This window comes from Tursiops truncatus, chromosome 2 (assembly GCF_011762595.2).
Source record: "Tursiops truncatus isolate mTurTru1 chromosome 2, mTurTru1.mat.Y, whole genome shotgun sequence".
Classification (NCBI taxonomy): Eukaryota; Metazoa; Chordata; class Mammalia; order Artiodactyla; family Delphinidae; genus Tursiops; species Tursiops truncatus.
In genome coordinates, this window is record NC_047035.1 from 166,370,021 (window position 1) to 166,394,699 (window position 24,679).

Below are 24,679 nucleotides of genomic sequence, written 5' to 3' on the forward strand. Positions count from 1 at the left end.
GAACTCTGAAACATTATAACTGAGTTTCTCTTTAGTCTTTCATTGAATAATAAGGCCACGAAAATTATGGCCCAAAATATTTATAGATGGCTGTAATGATATAAAGAGTACATCTTTCTGATCCTGAGGTGTGGCTTGGCATGTGGTTGGCTGCCAATGGGTACCTATTTTTTTCTTCTTTTAATGATAGCTGAGAACCTTTTGTATAAACTGCCTTCTTCAGACTTGAGTTGCTTCTCTGTCCATGGCAGCCTTTGTCTTTCCTCCTTCCCAACAAGAGAAGGTACCAGGCTGGAGGTACGGCCAGATCCCTGAGCTGATTAATTAGAATTAACTGATAGACTGTCATGCAGTCAGAGGAAGCAGTGTTTATGCATTGGTGGATACACTTCCTACACCAGAGCATACCTCAGATATGCCATCCTACATATGGAAAGAAACCCAGGAGACAGTTTCTTTCCCTTCTGTAGAGAATAACAGGTCTTTCCCTCACAATGATGTTATAAATATTGGAGGACTAAGAAGACATTCAAATCAAGAAGGAATTCATAGACATATACAAGCAAAATAAAATACCACAGAACCCTGAGCGTTCTAGTCTAGTAGAACTTCTGTGTCAGTCAGTAGTCCAGACTTTAGTCATTGAAAACAAAATCTACCTTAAATATCACAGTTATAACCTTTCTCATGATTTTCAGCATGTGATTTTCCAAATAAGCCTACTTTAAAATATTCGTTAAGAATTTCCTATGATCATTTTATCCAGTTCTTTTAAGATTAATTTATTTATTGTTGGCTGCGTTGGGTCTTCGTTGCCACGCGCGGGCTTTCTCTAGTTGCGGCGAGTGGCGACTACTCTTTGTTGCGATGCGTGGGCTTCTCACTGCAGTGGCTTCTCTTGTTGTGGAGCACAGGCTCTAGGCACACGGGCTTCAGTAGTTGTGGCACGCGGGCTCGGTAGTTGTGGTGCATGGGCTTAGTTGCTCTGCGGCATGTGGGATCTTCCCGGACCAGGTCTCGAACCCGTGTCCCCTGCATTGGCAGGAGGATTCTCAACCACTGCACCACTAAGGAAACCCTATCCAGTTATTTTTAACAACTGTGTTAGTCTTTTGGGCTGCCATAACAAAAATACCACAGGCTGAGTGTCTTAAACAATGGAAATTTATTTCCTCACAGTTCTGGAGGCTAGAAGGCCAAGATCAAGGTGCCGGCACATCTGGTGAGGTCTATTTCCTGGCTTGCAGATAGCTGCCTCCTCCCAGTGCCTTCATATGGCCTTTTCTCTGTGTACGTATGAGGGGGAGAAAGAGATCTCTGGTGTATCTTCCTCTTCTTATAAGAACACTAGTCCTGTGGGATTAGAGCCTCACTCTTACAGTAAACTTCATTTAACCTTCATTACCTCCTTAAAGACCTTGTTTCCAAAATACAGTCACATTGGGGATTAGATTTTCAACATATTAATTTTGGAGGGACACAATTCAGTCCATAACCACAGCCACATTGGACCATCCTACAAAAATCTTTGGGTTGCATTGATCTTTAAAAATCTTAAAATTATTTAAAAGTGCCAGAAACACACACACCCACAGTGTATTTAGACCACACTACTCCTGCGACTCAATCTATAAAAAGCCTTTTCACTGCAGGTGAACCAGTTATCACAGAAATGAGAACACCTTGGGGGCCCCAACCCTCCAAACAGAGAAGGGAGACCCACGAAATTGCCAACATGATATAATAAATGGGAGGAAGCAAACCTCTTTGATTATTTCAACCCAAATACAATCATTATGACACAGATTTTTCTCTGAAAAGATATAATGTGAGCCTGGAGAGGTTCACTTTTCCAACCAAGTTGTAAGGGACTACCTTTGTAAATCCTCGTGTACCTGTCACTTAGAGCTAAGTAAAGCTCTCAGTAAATACCTATTGGTGATGATAATGATGCTGCTGATGAGGATGAGGGTGATGACACTGACTGTGACAATGATGATAACATGCTTTATCAACAGGTCATCTATAACGCAAGTGGGTTCTTAGCTAAAAACAGAGACACCCTTCCAACTGATATTGTGCTCCTTTTGAGGTCGTCAGAAAACAGCGTAATTCGACAGCTAGTCAGCCACCCTCTAACAAAAACAGGTAAGCCGAGGCAATTTCCTTCCATTTTTTTGGTGCGTGAGTTGGTTTTATTTTTACAGAGAAGCTAGGTTTCCATTAAAGAAAAGTTTTGAATTACTCACCAGAAAATACGGTGGTGTCCTAGCTGCTCACTAAAAGAGTACCGTCACCTTCAGAGAGTTCAGAATTACCTGCTGTGTCAGGAGTGGGCAACATTGGATGAGCCTTTGAGAGTCTACAGGTTTAGTGAGTTCTGCCTAATCGATTAAAAAGTTGTGTGCCTTTTTCCAACCAACCATATAATCCTTGCATTTGCTCTTAAGTAGAAAAAAAAATGTAGTTTGGTCTTTTTCTTTATTGGAGTTCAGAATTGTTCTCTGCACTTCATTTTTTATGGTTTGTTGAGGTATAACTGACACACACTAAAGAGCATATATTTAGACAGTAAAATATGATGAGTTCTTGACGTACATAGATGAATTTTCTGCATCTATTGAAATTATCATTTGTTTTTGCTTTGTTTTTGCTTTATATCTATAAATATGGTGAGTTACATGGATTGATTTCTGAACGTTTTACTGACTTTTATTCCTGAGAAAGTCTTTTTTAAAAATGTTTATTGAAATATAGTTTTTTTTATATTGGAGTATAGTTGATTAACAATGTTGTGTTGGTTTCAGGTGTACAGCAGAGTGATTCAGGTATACTTATACATGTATCTATTCTTTTTCTAGTTCTTTTCCCATTTAGGTTGTTATAGTATATTGAGCAGAGTTCTCTGTGCTATACAGTAGGTTCTTGTTGATTATCTGTTTTAAATATAGCAGTTTGTATATGTCAATCTGAAATAGCTTTAGAGTAGGTTGCATCTTTTAGGAAAATTTTCTATTTAATCTGTGCTGTCAAATTTATTGACATAAATTTGATAATATCTATTTAATCTATGCTGTCAAATTTATTGACATAAATTTGATAATAACCCCTGTTATCCTTTGAATGTCTGTAGATCTTGAGGTTATATCAGCTCTCTTATTCCTGATATTGATAAAGTATGTTCTCTCTCATTTTATTCTTGATAGATTTTCTAGACATTTATCAATTTTATTGATATTCTCAAAGAACCAACTTTTAGTTTCATTGATTTTGTCTATTGAATTTTTAGTTTTAATTTTGTTGATTTTTTTTTTTTTTTTTTTTTTTGCTTTTGTCTTTATTGTTTTCTTCTGTTTCTTTCAGGGTTTATTTTGCCTTCTGATTTCCGAGATGAAAACTTAAGTCATTGATTTAAGAAAATTTCTTCTTTTCTAATATAGGCATTTATAGGGGTTATTTATAAGTATTACATTTAATTTCTAAATATATTGGGATTTCCAGGTATATTTTTGTTATGTACTACTAATTTAATTTTGTATTGCTCAGAAAGCATACTTTGTATGATTTAATTCATTTAAATTTATTGAGACATGTTTTATGACCCAGAATATGCTCTATCTTGTTTTATGTTTCATTTGCACTTGAAAATAATGTGTATTCTGCTGTTGGTGGGTGGAGTATTCCATAAGTGGCAATTAGGTCAACTTGGTTGATAATATTGGTCAGATCTTCTGTATACTTACAAGTTTTCTCTCTCCTGGTTCTCTCAGTTACTGAGAAAGTGGTTTTGAAATATCTGACTATAATTGTCAACTTATCTATTTTTTCTTTCATTTCTATCAGTTTTTGCTTTATGTACTTTAAGGTCTGTTATTGGATGCATAACATCTAGAATTGTTATATCTTCTTGATGAGTAGTCCCCTTTATTATTACTAAATAACTCTTTTATGTCTGGTAATATTCTTTGTTCTGAAATCTACTTTGCCTGATATTAATAGGAAGACTCCAACTTTCTTATGATTAGTAGTTAAATGGTGTATCTTTTTATGCTTTTAACTTCAACTTATTTTTGAGTTTATATTTAAAGTGGGTTTTTTGTAGACAGCATATAATTGGGCCTTGCTTTTTTAAATCCAACCTGATAATCTCTGCCTTTTAATTGAGGTGATCAAACAATTTACATTTAATGTGATTAGCGATATGGTTGGGCTTGACACTATCTTGCTGTTTGTTTCCTATTGGTTACATCTGTTCTCTCCAGGCTTCATTGGGTTCCTCTCCCTACATTGCAACATAAACCCTCTGGACAGAAAGCTGGAGTAATCATAGGGCTCACCTCATTTGTTTCCTCTCTCTCAGGGATCAGTGTCCTATACTGATGCAAAAATTGTTGCTTCATGCAAAAATTGTTGCTCCTAAACAAATACTACGTGATTCCACTTATATGAGGTACTGAGAGTAGTCAGAATCATAGAGACAGAAAGTAGAATGTTGGTTGTCAAGAGCTGGGATGGGGGGCATGGGGAGTTAGTATTTAACGGGTATAGAATTTCAGTTTTACAAGATGAAAAGGGTTATGAAGATTGATGGTGGTGATGGTTGCACAACATTATGAATGTATTTAATACCACTGAATTGTACACTTAAAAAGGTTCAGATGCTAAATTTTATGTTATGTCTATTTTACCACAGTAAAAAAATTGGAAAGAAAAAAAAAAACTGTTCCATAGACTTCGTATGTCTTTTTAGTTGTTTTAGGTGAGAAGGTAATCCAGTTTGTGTTACTTTATCTTGTTCATAAAAAAAGTCTTCAGTTTTGACTTTAACAATTGTCTACCGTAAATCAACTATACTCCCATAAAAATTTTAAAAAAAGAAAGCCTTTGAATGTTAGAAACAATATAATTGTATTAAAGCTCCAACTTTGGAGCATTTAACACAAACAGATTGATGCGACTCTCCCTTGTCTCATATTAACTCTAAAAGATGATATATATTATAAATATTCTTAATAAAGTGAATTCACATAAAGATAGCCATCTCTTTTTGTATCTGCCAACAGCATCTACGCATCTAATTTCATGTTTTCACCCTTATAAAATATGCAACCAGGTTCTCAATACTATGCCATGTCTCCTGACTTTCAGCAGAACAGTGTCTAGTTGGCCAGGGAGGAGAGCAGAACTCTATAGTCAAAGGTGTTTCAGTAACTCAACCTCAAAGCTATCAAAGGTGTTTGGGGTTTACATTCAGCTAGATGTGTACACATATAATAATAATAACAATGACAATAGATAACTTTATTTAGAAATTGCAATGTGCTAGTCACTGTACTAAGTACTTTCATTTACTTCTAAAAACAACACTCGGGATTCCCTCGTGGCACAGTGGTTAAGAATCCGCCTGCCAGTGCAGGGGACACAGGTTCGAGCCCTAGTCCGGGAAGATCCCACATGCTGCGGAGCAACTAAGCCCGTGCAACACAGCTACTGAGCCCGCGTGCCACAACTACTGAAGCCCACACGCCTAGAGCTTGTGCTCCGCAACAAGAGAAGCCACCGCAATGAGAAGCCCACACACCGCAACGAAGAGTAGCCCCCGCTCACCGTAACTAGAGAAAGCCCGCGTGCAGCAACAAAGACCCAACGCAGCCAAAAATAAATAAATTAAAAACAACACTCTGAGGAGGAACTGCTTTTACAGATGACACACTGAGACTGGGGAACATTGAGCTCCTTTCTCAACATTACCCCGCTGAGAAGTCTTAGAATTAGGCTTGAAAGCTCAGGTTCGTTGTTTCTACATTATGCTTCTGCAAGATTCTAAAATAACCATGGCCCTTGGCATGCAAATATGAAATATAGTTCGGCCAGCATTAGGGGGAAATACATCAGAATTGCTGGCAGCTCAAATCTCTAGTTTGTTTTATCACAGGTTCGTTCATCAGGTCAACTATAGATGCAAAGAGGATACATTTCTCTGAAATTAAGATCTACGCTAATTTTAGTTCTTGCTGGTATGCATAAATGAGTTTTTGAAAGGCTCTCGCTTTATCTTGTTGTTAAATAATTTTATGGTTAGTGTGTAAATTTTGTTAAAGGGAAATTAGTAATCTTTAAATTCCCTCTAGTTGTTTGATTTTCAGATAGACTTAAAATGTTACTTTATGTTTGCTTAATATTAAGTAATGATATCTGTTAAGCAAAGGGTCTGTCCTAATTCATGTGCTTCTAGCACTTTGTATGTTCATCAGGCTTCCAAGAAATCTCCAAGTCTATGATCACTTTTTCTCCCAATTAAATTATTTTTTTAAAACTTTCCCTGATAATCCTAAAAAAAAAAAAGAAAGAAAGAAAGAAAAAGAACAGTAGGCATACTTCCTGAAGCTGCCCCTCTGACGGTCATCAGTTACTGTCTCTGTCCACTCAGCTCTGTTCAGCAAGAGTCACATTTCAAGAGGGAACCGTGCCGAATGCAGTTTCAGCCCCGCACAAAAGCCACCCCCCCTCCCCAGCACTTTTCCTGGGGTGATGAGGGAAAGGGGATGAGAGCAGAACAGGGCGCTGCCAGCCGCACCCCAGGCAGGGCTCCTTCCTGCACCCTCATCTCTGAGCCAGCCTTCTGCAGCCACAAAAAAATGTGAGGAATTTGCCAAAATATGTAGCCTCATTGCCTGCAAGGATGAAAGAGAAACAATCTTCCTGAAGTGATACGGAATTCTGGAGATACTTGGAACATTCCTACTAGGATGATAAACTCTTGGCTCGTGGGTTAGTTGGTGTACTGTGCTTGGTGGGAGGTGGGCAACGAGTGAAAGAGAACTGACATTTCCAGGCACCACGGGCTAGACACACGTCACCTGTCATCAGAATCCTGTGAGGTAGGCGTAATTATCCACATTTTATGGACTCACACTGTGACTCAGAGACTAAGTAGGTGATCCACAATTTAAACACTGCGGCTGGTGTGCAAACCCAGGTCTTCCTGGCTTCAGAGGACGTAATCTTTCTCACTACACTGTGATTTTCCACAGCCTTGGGTTGTGTACAATTATAGAGCCCTAGCACCAGGCATATATTTCTGAATGTTAGGTTGAAAACGTCCTTTGCCCTCAACCACACTTGATTTGCTTATAACCACTTCATGTGAATTAATGATCCATATGGTTTTTAAGGCCCATTGTAAAGCTTACATTTGCATTAAAGAAAGTCTCAGATGCTATTTAGCACACACACACAAAGAAGCAAATCACTCCCTTTATCCTAATCACCCCATATCTTGTAGCAATTAAACGGAAATCCAACACTTACCTCTCCTTTTTCTATTCCCTAAGCTGGAGTGTTTTTCTGAATTTAAAATTTGTTATACATTTTCAAGTAATATTATTTTATTTCTAAGTGTCTCAATAACTAGTTAACCAAGCACGTGAGTATGAATATTGCAGGGCCAGCAATGCTCATTTTAACATTGAAGTAAATGGAGGAAATCTTCTACCATTAAGGATTCTAAAAGGTGTATTAATTTTATCTACATTCCCATAGGTAATCTGCCATATTCTAAAACTAAAAACATAATGAACTATCAAATGAGGACTTCAGAAAAATCAATCAACGTGACAAAGGTAAGGAAATGTATTCTTCATGGCAGGTGAGTCTAAGAATCTAACCTTTACAATGGAAGTATTTGTATGATAAGAGTAAACAGCCTTTCCCTTCGTTTTCTCCCTTTGATCTTTCTTTTCTACTTAAACAGATACTTATGTTCATATTACCGCTAGTCACTAAGATAATCATGCATTTCTGATATATTCCTAACTCTTCATTTATAGCTAGTTTTAATGTTACTCTAAGACCAACTAAAAATGTATTAGCTAAGGTCAGAGATACATTCCAGGCAAAACTGATTAAAATCCCAATGAGACTGGCAAAACAATTACCTTAAAATTAAAATTCAACATTTTGTTATTTTATGTGTGTGAAGGCATAGACTAAGGAAAATTCCACGTGCTCCCTGTAGAGCATACATTACAATAGGTGCTGAACTATCGCTGTCTTTCTGGGTCTTAGGGTGAAACTGGAGAAGCCGCCCGTCACGCCAGAGAGACAACCAACATGAAAACACAAACAGTTGCTTCGTATTTTAGAGTAAGATATTAAATTATGTTGTGTGTGCTTAGGCATGTTATTTATTCTAAATGGGAGTTACAGATTAAAAGTAAGTAACAAATATCAGAGTGCTATTAGCAAAAGAGAATTTGTGTTGTATTTCATTTACTATCTGTTAGATACACGATATGTTACAGTGCATTCTCAAAAACCTATGGGTTGGTTTACTTTGGTATTTTATTGATGAAATTATTGTACACTAGGTCAATCTTAATGGCGGTCTGTAGCTTGGTTACAATTTGTCCATAGAACCAAATACATTTTCACTAGAATAAAGCCTAAAAGGGTTTGAAATTCAGTGGTATGAAAACCATCAGCCCTCCTTCCCACCCCTGAATGATCTTAAGGTGGACAGATGGGACAAGGTTGAGCATCCACCTCCACTCCACGTCTCCCTGTGCCTAGACGAGCTGAGCACCTCGAAAGAAAAACAGAACTGGTGTAGGCACGGGACAAAGAGAAGGGACACCAGGGAAATACCAGTAACATGCCAAGGAAGTGAGTCACTGTGTCCTTAGCATAGGACCAAGGTGACCTTTCTTCCTTGGACAAGATAGGAGAGAGATAGGAAAGAAAAGAAGCACTTCATTCTCTCTGTGCCCTGGAGAACAAACTCTAGATGACCCTGCCTTCATTATTGGTTCCAGTTCTTGTTTATCTCTCTGATAAAATCATACTAACCAGCCAATGAAAATGAATAAAATACCACCTAAAATTTAGAAATTTATTAATATCATGTAATGTGGGAGAAGGGGAGGAAATGGGGTTAAATTTACTACATGTTCAGTGAATAAATCCAGTTCCCTAACAGAGTCATGAAATACTTTTAAAAATAACTGGGTAGCTTTATTAAATATTTCTCAAGTCCTAAGCTCGTAGCAGACAGTGTGTGCTTAACATCTTTGAGTAGCACGTAGTGCATTTATATGCTTAATATCTCGTTTGCTGCTGGTACATCCACCTTACAGCAGGCTGCAGCACAGCTGAAGGACTGAAAGTATTTACAGCCAGATTATTTTCGTCTTTAAGTGAGTCATCCAAGACCATTATCATACCACTGTTGTTGACATCAAACAGTGTGTGTATGTTCCAGCCATGCATTCATAAAGTCGTTTTACACCTCGGGCTGCAGTGAAAAGGGATAGAAGGCAATTCCGTATAGTATGTACCATATTTTAAGTTATGTTTCACTCTGCAGAGGAGGATGAACATGATGTAATACTCTGCCTTGGTCCCTAAGGAGCACCAGTGCCTAAATTGCAGGGAGCTCTTGCTCAGCATGCCAACAGACACGTCTATCACCTTTCTATCTCTAGTGTCTGGCAGATGTTTGCAATGATGACTCACAGATAAATGTTATGAACAGGGCCCCAAAGTGGCAGACCCCAGCTGTTTGAAGAAGCTCACAGCTGAGTGTCGGTGCCCAAGAGGAAGCTGTGCAAACCCAGTGCTTTGTCAGTTGCCCAATTCCAGGATTTGGTTTGCACTGGCTTTGTAACCCAGGCTTTATATTTCCATCAGTAAAGGAGATTCAGCCATCAACAGCTGTCTATGTTCCTACACTCGTTACCTTGCCAACAATCGTAATCCCGGTCTTTGACATACTGGTTGGTTGGGATTTCATTTTAGTTGAACCATGATTATCCTACTGTGTTATACTTGGTTGTCCAGCAATTGGCTGCTGTTTTAATACGGTATTGCTGCAGAAGACGGTTTTCATATCTATGTGGTTAAAATATTTCTAAAATCAGAAAATTATCAAACTAGAGCAGATTAGAATACTTAAGTGGATTTGCTTATTTTTATAACTGTGTCTTACATAGTAAAATGCATTAATTTCTCAGTCCTTATTTTAAACTAGGAGATGATACTCAGAGGGATTAAAGTGTTTACTTTCATACTTTCTACAAAAAAAGAACTAGACAAGGAAATTAATCGTATAAGGAGGAAACCAGATTGTGTGCTAAATATTGTAATTTGGCCAGTTTCCCTGAGAGGATATAATTACTTCCAAACAAGCTATATCAAAAATAATTTCGTCTATTAATTAAAGTTGCCTTAAGAATTCACAGGCAAGGGCTTCCCTGGTGGTGCAGTGGTTGAGAGCCCGCCTGCCGATGCAGGGGACGCGGGTTCGTGCCCCGGTCCGGGAAGATCCCGCATGCCGCGGAGCGGCTGGGCCCGTGAGCCATGGCCGCTGAGCCTGTGCGTCCGGAGCCTGTGCTCCGTAACGGGAGAGGCCGCAGCAGTGAGAGGCCCGCGTACCGGAAAAAAAAAAAAAAAAAAAAAAAGAATTCACAGGCAACCTTTTAATAGCTAAGTTCCTAGTTATTGCCTCTACATTTTTATGAGTAAATATGTATTTTTTAAAATATACTATCAAGAAAATATTTATTAACACAAATATCCCTCATTGTGAATTACTGTGTAACTCTCAGTTTTCAGATTTTATTCTTATAATTAAAAGAAAGACCTGCGAGCTCATAAGTTTCTGAATGCTACGCTGGGAATTTTATTTTTGTTGCATATTATAGTATTCTCTGATGGATTTGTTATCTAAAATGGTGGTCGGCCAACCTCACTTTGTCCGCTGCATCAAACCAAACAATGAACGTCAGGCAAGAAAATACGACAAAGAGAAAGTCCTGCTCCAGCTTCGCTACACAGGCATTCTGGAAACAGCGAGAATTCGAAGGCAGGGATACTCACATCGGATACTTTTTGCCAACTTTATAAAGCGGTATGTGGACTTCTTTTTAGTTTCCATGTACAGTAAAAATTCTTGAGAAGAATGATAGGAAACAGAAAGAGAATCACGCAGGGGTTCTAGAAAGGAGGCATTTTGTTCATGAAAATGATTGTGTGTCGAAAGAGCAGGTAACTCTTAACTGGGGCTGGAAATTTCTGTTGTCAGCTGAGAGATCCAGGTCAGAGACAGGATGACAGAGGGGCCTGAGATTCTGTTCTGGGGAGCCGGTTCTCATCTTAGCTCTGCCACTTGCTGGGTGATCATGGGCCGGTACCAGTGATCGCCAATGAGGGGAGACTTTGACCCTCAAAAAACATGTTAATGTGTGGAGACATTTTCGGTTGTCACAACTGGTGGGAGGGCAGGGTGCTGATGGCATCTAGTGTGTGGAGACCAGAGATGCTGCTAAACATCCCAAAATGCACAGGACAACCTCCCCGCCCCCAACAATGAATTATGCAGCCTAAGATATCAACAGTGTCAAGGCTGAGAAACCCTGGCCTCCAGGAAACCTCATTTTCCTCATGACTGCCTGATAGAGTTGTTACGAGGATCGAGTGAGATAGTCTCTAAAGGGGATTTAGAAGACATACAGAAGCAATTAGGTTTTAGGAGTCCTTCTCAGTGTTCGAGATTAATGTAAAATGAATTAAGTTATGTATTAAATGTATATGATCAAGTGACACACTAGTGGTGCTATAGAGGCTCAATATCTTATATATTTAATGTTTGAAATGCCCATGTTTCTGATACTTATCAGTTTGATGATTTAGCCATTAAACTTGAAGTTTCAATTTTCAAAAGTGAAGTCTATTACAATTTTCAGGTAAAGCCTAGCATTTGAGGAAGTCTCCATAGGTAACATTCTCTGCCTTTTTTAAAGAGTGTACAAAGTAATATTAAGAATAAAACAAAGTTTTGTGATTGCACAATGAACTGTGCAATCTTTTACTTGGGGTAACCAAGACCCTTTCTAAATGAAATGAGAATTCTAATTCTTTTTGCGTATTTTCAGCAATTCATGGTAATTTTTGAGTTTTTTTCTTTAGAAACCTAGGAAAGGAAAGAAAGGTGTTCATTTGAACTGCCTTGATAGAGAGAAAACCCTCCCACATTTTCATGACAGAGAGCAAAATTACATAAATATAGTGACTTTCATATTGGCAACTCTTCTATAGTAGTTTAAGACAGACTTAAAAACTTCAAGGTTTAGAGTTCAGAAGTACAGCCAACATTTAATCATTGACTTTACTTCTCACAGAGCAGACACAATTTTATATTCAAAACTTAAGAAATAAAAAATACTGGAATTTCTTATTGGCCAGTAGGTAAATTCTCCATTCTGTACCTGAAAGCAGGTAACCCAAACGTTCTTGAGTTTCAAATTTCAAATTAAAATTTGACCTTATTATTATACTTCTCATTTTTTAGGAGAAGAGTTCATCTTTAACTTGCTTAACTATCAATATAGGTAACGTTAATATATTCTTAATATAAGTACCCTTAAATTTCAGTGACTTTTTTTAATATACAAGGCACTGTGCTAAGTACTGTGGAAGACACTGAGTTATAAAGCTTGCTTGATCCTCAAGAGTTAACAGTCCAGTTAGGATTCTCAGAGCTGCAGACTTAGAGGTTAATGAACAACGCAGGGTAATAAATACCAAGATCCAAAGGGATGGTACATAGTGTAAGAGTTCAGGGAAGAGAAAGATGACCTCCAAGAAGGCTGATAAGAGAGAATATCAAGAAAGAGTGCTAAACAGGGATCTGATGGTGGGCATAGTTTATGGAGAAGACAGGAAGGGGCTTTCTTGGCGTACAGGTTGGTGTTCCAAAAACTAGAGGGACTTGGATTAGACTGGCTGAGCAGTATGTGTCACTGACATGACAGACATTATAAAGATGGGATCAGATGGGCAAACCGATCAGGTAAAGTTACGAAGAGAGAGCCTTAAATACTAGACTAAACTAGTAGTTTCAAAACTATCTATGGTTTTACAATATGGCCCATAGACGAGCTGAGCTGATTTTCTTGATGATGTTGTACTTGAAAGTAACTTATTTGGAAGATCAGAGGTGAGAATAAAATTTTAAATATGCTTCCAAGTCCCACGCTATTATAGAATAGCAAATTACTACATGATAAATGAAGAGGGGAAAAAACTAAGCTTATGGAGAACATGTGAATAACTGTTCTGAATCTAGGGAGCTCCAGAAATAAAAGGCTAATAAGCCTTTTCTCTGTCACTAATTTGAAAACTGTCATCCGAATTGGCTAGACTCTTAGGAAGGCAGGACAATTTGCAAAGGCCCTGTGGAGGTGTAAATAGGACTAACTAACCCTCCTCTGTCTGGCTTAGCCTTTGACTAACCCTCCTTGTAAGATGCAAAATTCATCAGACCCTTTGTCCATTCTGTTGTAGATAAACTCTTCTGTTTTGTGACAAAGAAATAATCCTTAAGGAAGACACATAACATGAACTTACTTTGCACAAGACACTGGGTTTTTACTGTAGTTATTTCAAATGAACCCTTACACTAAGAAGCCACTGAAGTTGGCTCTATTTTCCCACCAGGCACCTATACACAATGGTTTGGCTTTCAGAGCTCTAAAACAAACAGAACTTAACGAAGGAAGTAGTGTAGTGAAGGAGGTAAGTACACATGCTTTGGAATCAGAAAACCCAGGTTTGAATCCCAATTCTGCCACTTACTAAATGTGCGACTTTGTTCAGCGTTACTTGAGTAACGTTCAATCTTCAGTCTTCCCATCTGCAAATAAGGATGATGATGATAGTATCAATATCTACTTTATAGGTGGTTATAAACAGTAAATGAAGAAATATATGTGAAGTTTGTAGATAGAGCCAAATGTCGACAATACATAGCAGCTATAATTATTTTCATTATTATTTTTGCCTCAGCCTCAAACTCCCTGAATTACTTACAGCCTACTGTGCTGTGGTCTAAAATACCACAATGTACACCATGAAGCGAACCCATAAAAAGCAAAGCAGAGTCAGTATGTTGGATTTAAAACGAGGCACAACAAAGCACAGGTCTGGGGTTTTCCTCCATAAGCTCATCTGGTGTGCCTAGGTGTTTATTTCCACAGCAAGTCCCAGAGACAGTCCATGAGTCACTCAACAAGCATTTAATTGCAGACCCACTATGTTCCAGTCCTTGAACAAAAGATTAACTCAGATCTTAACCCAAAGATTCATAAAAGAACCTCTGACGTTAAGAAACTCACAGTCCAGACTAGTTGTGGGAACAGGGATCTGATTATCTACATTATCATACGATGTAACATAAACTCCCGGAGGCCAGGGTGTTGGTCTGCCGTGTTCACTGCAGTGTCCCCAGCACTTAGGAGGGTGCCTGGCACATGCTGGGTGTTCAATAAGTATTTGTTACACGAATGAAAGAGAGTGGATATTTTTACTAAAAGTGTGCAGGTCTGGGAGCATGAAGTAGAGCTGGGGGGAGTGAGGAGAGAAGGGGGAGACTTCTTAGATTATAGTAGAAATTCAGAGAAAGCAGATAATCATAAAAGTAATATATATATTAGAACATCAACATGTATTCATTTTTCAATCTTTTGATATAGGCTTATTTTTTTCTTTGAATAATGTCCACTAATCAGAGTTTATTGACTCTTTCTTACATAAACTGTTCATAATCCCTTAGGTATGATTTCCATTCATATTTCTTGAGGGGAAGCAAGAAGTTAAAGATAACTCCTGAAACAATCACAGGGCTAAATATTCCTGGATTCTTATGATTCTGCTCCAACTTCTGTAATGGCTTCATCCATGTTTAATTCCATAGTTTTTTAGAATAAGTACTTCTTTAGAAGGTCTTACCAAAGCATTTGATGCATTTTTCGAGAAAGAGCCCTCTGGCTTTCCTCACTCACGTTTCATCAGTTTATCTGATATTTATTTGAATAACTCCTCACCAAGTGAATGAACAGGTTTGGCAGCAAACACAGCTCCCCTGGTAGGAGCAGAAGCGCCCAGGCACACTAGGCAGAGCTGCGGCCCACGCACCCCAAGTGTGCAGTGGACATCAGCCGGTGTGTCTTACACAGGGAAATAGAATGTTAGTCCAGGGGTCTGTTCACTGAAGATTTGTTAAAGAGCGTTTCTAGAATGTTGAAAGAGTAGGTCTTCTTTGAGGGAACAAGGAGTGAGGATGGAAGGACATACAGGCACAGAGGATGACACACCCAGAAGCATCGAGCCACGAGCAGATGTGGCCCTTTGGCATAACTGTGAATAGCTTTCATGACTGGAGCCCAAGATGTCCGTGGAAGATGGCCAAGGGTGAGGCTAGCAAGGCGGGCAGGGATACAGAGCAGGAGGGGGCATGCAGACTCGTCATCATGCGTGGCAGCCAGTTTTAAAGACTGCCTTTCAGCAGGTGTGACCTCTGCATTTCCTACATTGTCACACTTCCCGGCTCACATATTCACGTGGCCTGCCCAGCCTTTGAAAGCACCTGCTTTTGCCGTCCCAGCTTAGAACTTGGGAAATTCTCGGACACTTTCAAGTCAGGAAAGGACTTGATCAGATTTTCATTTTATTAAGATAATTCAGACAGAGCTGTGGACATCGGCTAGGACGCGGGGAGGAGGGCGTGAAGACGCACATAGCCAGTTGGGAGGTGGTTTAAGGTAAGGGCAGTAGGACTAGAGAAAAAGGGATTTCAGAGAGGCTTCTAAGCTTGTCGGATACACCGAGTGAAGAGTAGGAAAGAATCTAGGATGACACGCAGATTTCTAGCTTTAGTACTTTAAGAAGGGGTGACATCATTCACAGAGATAAGAAGGAAAAGGTGATGCATGTTGCTGAGTCCGGAGTGTCTGTGGGATAAGCAGGTGGGGTGTAGGGTAGGCAGTCAGAAGTAATGTGTTCCCAGTTTATGGAAATAGGGCTGAGGATGTATGTAGAGCGATCATCACATACAGGGAAGAGTCAGAGCCGTGCATGTAGACGTGACGCGTGAGAGAGCTTAGAAAGAAACAGAGCACTGTAGAGCCCTAGCATTGAAGCAGCAAGTCGAGGAGGCATGTCGAGGAGACTGAAAAGGAGGAGGAGAAACGGGGGAGGGGCAGGGTGGGCTGGGAATCTCAGGGACACTCTCTCAAGACGGAGAACTACAGAAGGAACACTTAGGGTTAGGATGGAAAACAACCGGCTAAGGCTTCATCACTAAAAGATCATATGCGATTAAATAAGATCCCAGGAGCGGAGGAGTGATGGGAAGTAGGGAACTGGAGACAGTTATCCTAAACCATCCTTCTGTTTGTCCACAAAGCTAGTGGGGGATATGGAAGCATTTCAGAGGAGAGGCACTCAGGGGGATTGCTTTGCGCTAAGTGTGAGGAGGCTGGAGAGAGAAAGGGGATTGAAAATACACAGAAGAAAAGAGGAGGAGGGGCAGGAAGAGATGACATCTAGAACACAGGCTGATGGGCAGTATCTCCTCCTCTCTCATTTCCCTCCTGCATTAAGCCCTTACTCACTTCCTCCCCTCAATTGTTGCTGTAATGCGGGAAGTTCGTGTAGAATTAAACTCCTTCATCCAATTTGAAGATCAGCTCCCAGTGTTTTTGTGAAGATGAAAAAAATGAATGAAATCTTTCCCTCTGCTTCTGCCACTGCGGTCCTTCTGCTTTTAGTGACCAGAGAAAGGTTGCTTTCTAAAAAATATCCAGTTAATTTTTTTTTGAACGACAGAGTTTTGTACGGGGTTTTAGTGTTGTGTTGAAAAGCATCACTGAAGTGAAAAAGCAATGCTCAAATTACACAAGTAGTCAGTCTGGAATTCAATTTACTGCAGAGTTGTTCTAAGAAGCCCACCAGGCTCCTGAGACGTTAAACTTTTATGAAATACTAACCAGCCCTCTCTCCCATTCAAAGGTACCACGTTCTCTGTTACAAGTGGTGTGAAGAACCTCCACTGAGCCCTGACACCTGTGCCACCATTTTGGAAAAAGCTGGTCTTGATAACTGGGCTCTTGGAAAAACAAAAGTAATGTTTTCATATAATTTTCAAGAAAAAAATTCATACTTATGGCGGATGTACTGAGAATTACATTTTACAGTGATTGAAAATATCATGGCTTTTCATGTTATAGAATCTTTAGCTTGAAATAGGGGAAGAAAATTGATAAAGTCATAGCGGTTTCCTTCTTCAGCAAAATTAAACACTTTGCTCTCGTAAAGGTTTCTTTTAAGAAATTCAAGAAAAATATATCTTGAAGAGCTATCCAAAAAAAGATGGAAGGGATGACTCTAGAAAACAGACTTTTATATTTTCTCTGTTTTATCAGCACCAAATATAGTCAAAAAGCTGTCGAGAATCATAATGATTTCAATAGGATTCTGTTTTTCTTTATTTTCCGAATTCTCAAATCTGCTTTTGTTGTAAACTTGAAATTTATCTGGAGTGAAATGTTATTACTAGACGCACACTATAGGTGTTTGGATATTGGTGTGTTTATGTATCAGATCTGAGAGCCTGTGAGATCTTAGCTTATTTAATCCCTTAAAGCAGCGGTCCCCAGCGTTTTTGGCACCAGGGACTGGTTTCGCGGAAGACAGTTTTTCCGCGGATGGGGGGCGGGGGGAGGATGGCTCAGGCGGTAACGGGAGCGGTGGGGAGCCCCAGAGGAAGCTCCGCTCGCTCGCCTGCCGCTCCCCTCCTGCTGTGCGGCCCGGTTCCTCCTGGGAGTCGGGGACCCCTGCCTTAAAGAATGAAGTACAAAATCATAACCTGTTTTGAATATGGAAGTAAGATAGGTGGCTTCTTGGAGAAAGGATGCATTTACTTCTCAGATATCCTCAGAGCATTACAAACAAGATGGGGATAAGGAGATAAACAGGACCAGGTCCTGGGAGTGCACTAAAGGTATCACTGGGGGAGGATGGAGAAGAAAATCAAGCTAAGGCAAAGAAGTACTCAGATTGACCACTCAAGAGTAACTGCTTTCAGCTCTTCCATAGACGTAGACTGACATGCCACACTTGCCAAGAAATCTATATTAGCTGTGGGAAGTGTGGGACAGAATGTTCATATGTTCAGATGAACAGTTAGGCCTGTTAGTTACCTCTTTTATATACAGTAGTGTGTATCTGTCAGTTCCAATCTCCCAATTTATCCCCCCACCCCGCCGCCACCGATTTCCCCCTCGGTAACGATAAGTTTGTTTTCCACATCTGTGACTCTATTTCTGTTTTGTAAATAAGTTCGTTTGTACCATTTTTTTTAGATTCCACATATAAACAATGTCATATGATATTTGTCTTTCTTATAACTGATTCACTTTGCTGTATAGCAGAAACTAACACAACATTGTAAATCAACTCTACTCCAATAAAAATTAGTTTAAAAAAAGAAAAGTTAGGCCTGTAACAATTTAAGGAAATTTTCAAAGTGTTTATCTTATACGGAGTGTCCCACATATTCAGTAATCCGTATTTACTTTAGTATTTAGTAAGGGGAATTCCTGAGCATTACAAAGATATGTTTTCTATTCACACCATTTTCTTTCAGATTCTCACAAGAGTGCATTTTGTCAGGCTGACATCTCATGATTTATGGTCTGAAACACATGCCTAACTTCAAATGGAGTTTTAACTTGTAAAAAGGCCCTTTGCAGTTCCAGTTTTGCATGATATTTAAGCAGCATTTGTATTTTTCCACTTCACCTTTTCCAGTTCATTAAGATGGATAAAAGTATTCAATATAAGAACATTCCTAAGGCTGTGCAAAAAAAAATGATGACCTTTTTAGATAGATTGAATTTTAAATGAATTGTCGGCAGTAGAACAGACTAAATATATTAGCATCTAGAGTCCTGTAGAAATTAAAACTAAATTCAATCAAAACCTGTAATGCTAAACTGTTGGCCCTTGGTGCCAGGCTTCTAAGTGCTGAGAGAATTCTACAGTCAGGGTTACCAGGTCTCATGACTCAGCTCTCAAATTTGAATTCAAGTGACTTCTTAGTGGATTCAATAAACTCTCTTTGAGGTGACTTTCATTAGTAAATTTAGCCATTAAAAGAAAAAAAACATACCTTCCTATTTCCTGGGAGTGGTTGAAAACTCTTAGTTGAGAACAGCTCCGAGCCTTCAGGCTCCCCTGTTGCTCCGATTCATTTTGATTTTAGAATCATCAAAAACCAGCCCTCCTATCTTCACAGTGGCTGCTGGGTCCGGTGAGAAAGTTGTTCATTCTGCATGGGACCCTCTCTCTGCCTTACTCTCTCCACTGACAACACTGTGAGCCCCTTCAGGGCAGTGCCCCTGGTTTGTTCACCTTTGTGTTCCAGCAGATAAGTACATAGAATAGGTCTCAGTAAACATTTGGTGAATGAACTCCTCTAACTATAATTGTCCTCTCTCTTACAAATAGATTTGTAAGATTTTTAAGTTTGGGAAGTTTAATTATCTCTTCTTTCAAAAAGCATAAAAAATTAGCTTTGTCCAGAGTATCTGATGCTAAAACTTTAATAAAAGAGCTTGGTATCCTCCACTCATATTGGCCTATCCAACAAAACCTAGGTACCTGTTGCAAATAAACAGTATGATTGTTAAACTATATTCCTTCTCAAAGAGGGGTTTTCTTCAATCATAAAAATCTATAATGTGATAGCAACATCCAAGCCAAAGAAGCAAAAGATAGTGATTTCCAAAATCGAAAAATGTTTAGAATATAATCTAGTCTTCAGAGCACAGCACATGACTGTTCCACACCTGCACGCCGTAGTTTTATTTGTGTTTTATTTTAATTCTTTTAAGGTGTTCCTTAAGTATTATCATGTGGAACAGTTAAATTTAATGCGAAAGGAAGCCATCGACAAGCTTATTTTGATTCAAGCCTGTGTCAGAGGATTCTTGGGCTCAAGAAGATACCAAAAAATACAGAAGAAAAGGAAAGAGAGCGCTATCATAATACAGTCAGGTAATCACTCAGACCATCTCACCGTGTAACAGAACGTAATGCTGTGTTTAGATGTGTGCATGAAATCAAATCTTACTTACCTCCAATTCTTATGTCGCTTTTGTGTTTAATTCCAAACTCTGTTACCTTGATACTTTCTCTATGCTAAATCTGAATGATTGTTGTAGTGACTGACACTTTTAATATCTGAATAAATGTTTTGTTTTAAAGAAAATAATTTTCAAATTTTCTGTCACAATGAAACACAATTGACGTATTGTGCAAGCTACAGCAAGTGACTGAATTAATTGTAGATCTCAAGAATCATATTATTATAACCCATTGGGCAGTAACATTTTCCCTACTTTATTCCAAAGGTTACACTTGCCATAATTTTTGACAACTTAATGAAATCTCACTCTGCTAAAGGGCATCCATTTCTTTCTGTTAACTGTAGGGAAATAATATTTATAATCATATTTCACAAGTTTTTATTAAATGTATTAATAGACTTTGGATTTCACTTTCCATTTTTCTATAAAAAGCTAAATTTAGAACACAGCATGGCTTAATACAATATCTTTCAAAAACTTTTGACTACATACCCATAACAAACAATGTATTTTACTCTGTAACCCGATATACACACATACTACAAGCACTGCATTCTGATACTTTTCTATTCTGGTTTATTCCATTTAATTTCTAGTTGTTAGATTTGGCCCACTAAATCGATCTTATGATCCACTATTTATTTGCAAGCTACATTCTGAAGAACACTGATGTGGTGGGCAGAGTAGCTGACTGACATTCAAAAGATTCAGTTCAAGGTCCAGTTCCAATCCGTCAGTCCGTAAGAGCTCATCATCATCTTTTGGAATTTTAAGCCCTTCACTTCTCACTGGGACATCAAAAATGCAAACCCTGCAATTTGGGATTTAATTCTTTATCCACAATTCCAAACTTCATAAAACACTGAAAAAAGAGGTTTTTCATAATTCATTTGGAAGTGAAACATGACCTAATATTCACAGTGTTTTATTCATCCCACTTGGTAAGAATTGTATGTTTTTCTGGAGAAACATTCATGTGTTTGACTATGGAATGCTGATTTACCATGGGGAATTTTACAGAATATATGTTATTTGTTCCAAATTACTTTTCTAAAAATTTTTTTTAAAAAGTTTAAGTCTGAATTCTGAAATATATCTGGCTCCAAGAATAATTGGCCAAAAGGTTCAAACCATATCCTTAGATAATAGGGGTTTTCTCCCATGAATAGCTGAACATGGCAGAAATAAAGGAAACATAAGCATTAGCAGATTTTAAGCAAATGGTGAGTACACGTTGTCTTTTTCATCAACTTAGCTCATCTCTATCATTTTAGTTTCATCTTAATACTCCCCTTAAAACGAAAGTTACTTCAATTATTTTCTTGCTAAAGCTTGTCGTCCAGAAGAGTCTTCTTAATGAGTCCCATATTTTTTCGAACCTGTTCTATTTGGAATCTTTAATTTCATTTTCCTCTTTGGCACTGATGGTGAAAAGCCATTTGTTTCTACCCATTGAAGTAATGCTTTTTATTTATTATAATTAACACTGCTCTGGGCCTTATATGTTTCAGCTGCAAGAGGACATCTAGCCAGGAAACAAAGGAAAGAAATTGATAACACGAAAAACACAGCAGTAAAAACCATTCAGACTCAAGATCAGGAATTTGACTACAAGAAAAACTTTGAAAATAAAAGGTAAAATAATGTTCCTTCTTATACCATCTTGACAGTATAGATTTTTCACATCTGGAAAGTCACAAAATAAAGTCCACAATGAACAAGATGTGGTACACATATACAATGTAATATTTCTTAGCCATATAAAGGAATGAAATAGTGCCATTTGCAGAGACGTGGATAGACCTAGAGACTGTCAGACAGAGTGAAGTAAGAAAGAAAAAAACAAGTATCATATAATATTGCTTATATGTGGAACCTAGAAAAATGGTACAGATGAACTTATTTGCAAAGCAGAAATAGAGACACAGATGTAGAGAACAAACTTATGGATACCAAGGGGGGAAGGAGGGGTAGGATGAATTGGGAGAATGGGATTGATATATATACCCTACTATGTATGAAATAGATAACTAATGAGAACCTGCTGTATAGCACAGAGTACAGGGAACTCTACTCAGTGCTCTGTGGTGACCTAAATGGGAAGGAAATCCAAAAAACCAGGGGGGATATATATATATATATATATATATATATATATATATATATATATATATATATCTGATTCATGATTCACTTTGCTGTACAGTAGAAACTAACACAACATCGTAAAGCAATTATATTCCAATAAAAATTAAAAAAATAAAAGTCCACAGTCTGTCTCATACCTAACCAGGTTCCTGACAGTGATGCCTCAAATGTCAGCGACACCCCGTGGCCACTTTTGTGTTCTTTATCCTATTGGAGAGTTTGTTGTCATTTCACTCAGATGACCACACTTCCCTCCTCAAAGAAGATCTTATCTTCAAGTTAAGGGGAAATCATTCCAACTGTCCTTTCAAAAGGGTATTAATAAAGGAACAACTGTGAAATTTTGGCCAACGTATCATGAGCAAGATCATGAACCATAGCAGGGACACTGCTTTTCCTTGAATTTTGTAAGATATTTTCTGTGATCCGTAGACTTAGAGCTTATCAAAGTACAGCATGCAACCTAGTGAACATACCCTACTTACTGGTCTCAAATGTAGATATAGTTTCCCCATCTCCTTATTGTAGGTACTTTGTTTGGAAAAGGACATATCTTTTTTTTTTAATTTCCTATTTAATCTTAATGTCTTGAAGCTGAAACAAATTTAACAGCCAGTGGTTTTTCACCATTGTATATAAAATTGCTAGTTTACAAGAGAACATGACACTTTAATAAAATGTAAAACTAAGTAACCAACGTTTTTCTTGTCTCTAAAAAGCAAAATGACTTCTTAAAGAAACAAAAGGCTACCAAGAGATTCAAAGGTTTCTGCTGAGTTACAACATGTTTTAATAATCTAGGGACTCGATGAGCATATTTTTAAATGTATGCCCTCACTAACTGAACACCCAACATTATGTTTGTTCCTACATCACCTTCTAGCTTTTTATTATTTTAGCTCTTCTCAAATCTTTCAGAATTGTGACAAATACTAACAAATGATGGCTATCACAGAAAATTATGAAAGAGGAAAATGTGTTTTTTTTCCTTGTCTTCTTAATGTAATAAATGTACTATAATCATCTTTTCCCACTACTCTGTACCCTCTGCTACTTTTGGAAGAAATACAATCCTGAACGAAGCAAAAAAGATAATTTCTTGGAAAAGGAGATATCTTGAAGTGATTAAATTCCTAGGATTTTGATACCTCAGTAAGTGAAATTATGCTAGGATATTTCTCACCCTAATTTGAAGCTAGTTTTCTCATTATTTGAGTAGCCATCACAGTTGTCACTAGAGAGGACATTTCGGGGGAAATATTCAATTATTGTGACTTGATAAGTCTTTATTTTGAGCTTTTTTGTCCCTTTTGCTTTGCTCCCAACATAATGTAACATGTGCTATTGCCAAACAAGGTAATAAACTCTAGTTTAGTATCATATATTCCGATGCAATATATTTTACACAGGGAATCCTTTGTGAAGAAACAGACAGAGAATGCAGTCTCTACTAATGAAACAGTCATTCCAGCTCCAAATAACAAGGGGAATACATCTGTAGTGAAGACTTCTACTTTCAAAGCTGAGGGGGAATCCACGAATGCTATGGAAAGTAACAACAGAGGATATCAGACCCCGAAAAAAATGAACAATGTATATGAGGAAGAGGCTAAGCAAGAATTGTATCTGGTGGGGGACCCTTGGGCAGAAGTAAACACCAATAAGAAGTATATGAAAGACTTGGAAGAAAATAGTAAGATAAGGAAAATGGAAAAGGAGGACACTGTGGTCCAGAATTATTATCAGTGCTACACAGAGGAAAGGAATTTCGAAGACTCAAAAGCAGCATATCTAGAAAGGAAGGCCATATCAGAAAGGCCAAGCTACCCAGGATTTTGGTTAGCGCAGGAGACCTCAGCTCCTAAGCAGCCTTCTTTTAAAAAAACTTTAGAACCTAGTCTTAGCCACAGGTCGGTTTGCCAAGATGCAAATAGCAAGGAAAAAGAAAAGAAGACGTCCGTGGTCACCCAGAATGCCCCAGTATGCAGTCATCAGAGGAACCCTGTGAGGCATGGGATGGTCCAAGAGAGGCAAATCGAACCGGCAATGCAAGCCCAGGAAAAAGAAGACAAAGCAGCGGTGTTCATTCAGAGCAAATACCGGGGCTACAAGAGGGGGCAGCAGTTAAGGAAGGACAGGATGTCTTCTTTTAAAAATCAAAAAGCGGTTGCAACACCGACAGAAGTAGCAAGAAATACTCACACTTTGTACTCCCATCCCGCAAAATTTGAGGAATACTGTAACATCAGGATGAAGAGCGTTAGAGACTCAAAAGCAATTTCAGAAAAAGAAGCGTGTGATTTGGCAATTTTTTCAAAACAGGTATGTAAACGAACAGATTTGTTTAGTAGTACAGATCTCTGGGAACTCCACGATAACCGAGTTAAACAGACAATTGATAACTGATATATTGTTTCATCTGTTTTTATGAGATTGCAAACCTTTTCAATAAAACATCTCAGGGACAGTGCTATTCGAATAGCCATAAATTTTGTAAACAAATTTCTATGATAAAAATAGTATAAAATGCAATGGAAATCTTGTGT

At 38.3% G+C, this 24,679-nt stretch overlaps 1 protein-coding gene across 1 annotated transcript in view; it reads left to right on the plus strand.

Annotated features, from left to right (window-relative positions):
* The window catches only part of MYO3A (myosin IIIA), a 178,029-nt gene that overhangs the window by 125,724 nt on the left and 27,626 nt on the right, over positions 1–24,679 (plus strand). Inside the window, exons 22-29 of the mRNA XM_019933176.3 lie at positions 2,019–2,148; positions 7,543–7,622; positions 8,068–8,145; positions 10,701–10,906; positions 16,846–16,957; positions 19,731–19,893; positions 21,497–21,620; positions 23,543–24,455. Of these exons, the coding sequence (XP_019788735.2) occupies positions 2,019–2,148; positions 7,543–7,622; positions 8,068–8,145; positions 10,701–10,906; positions 16,846–16,957; positions 19,731–19,893; positions 21,497–21,620; positions 23,543–24,455 (1,806 nt within the window). The remainder of the gene's footprint in view (positions 1–2,018; positions 2,149–7,542; positions 7,623–8,067; positions 8,146–10,700; positions 10,907–16,845; positions 16,958–19,730; positions 19,894–21,496; positions 21,621–23,542; positions 24,456–24,679) is intronic.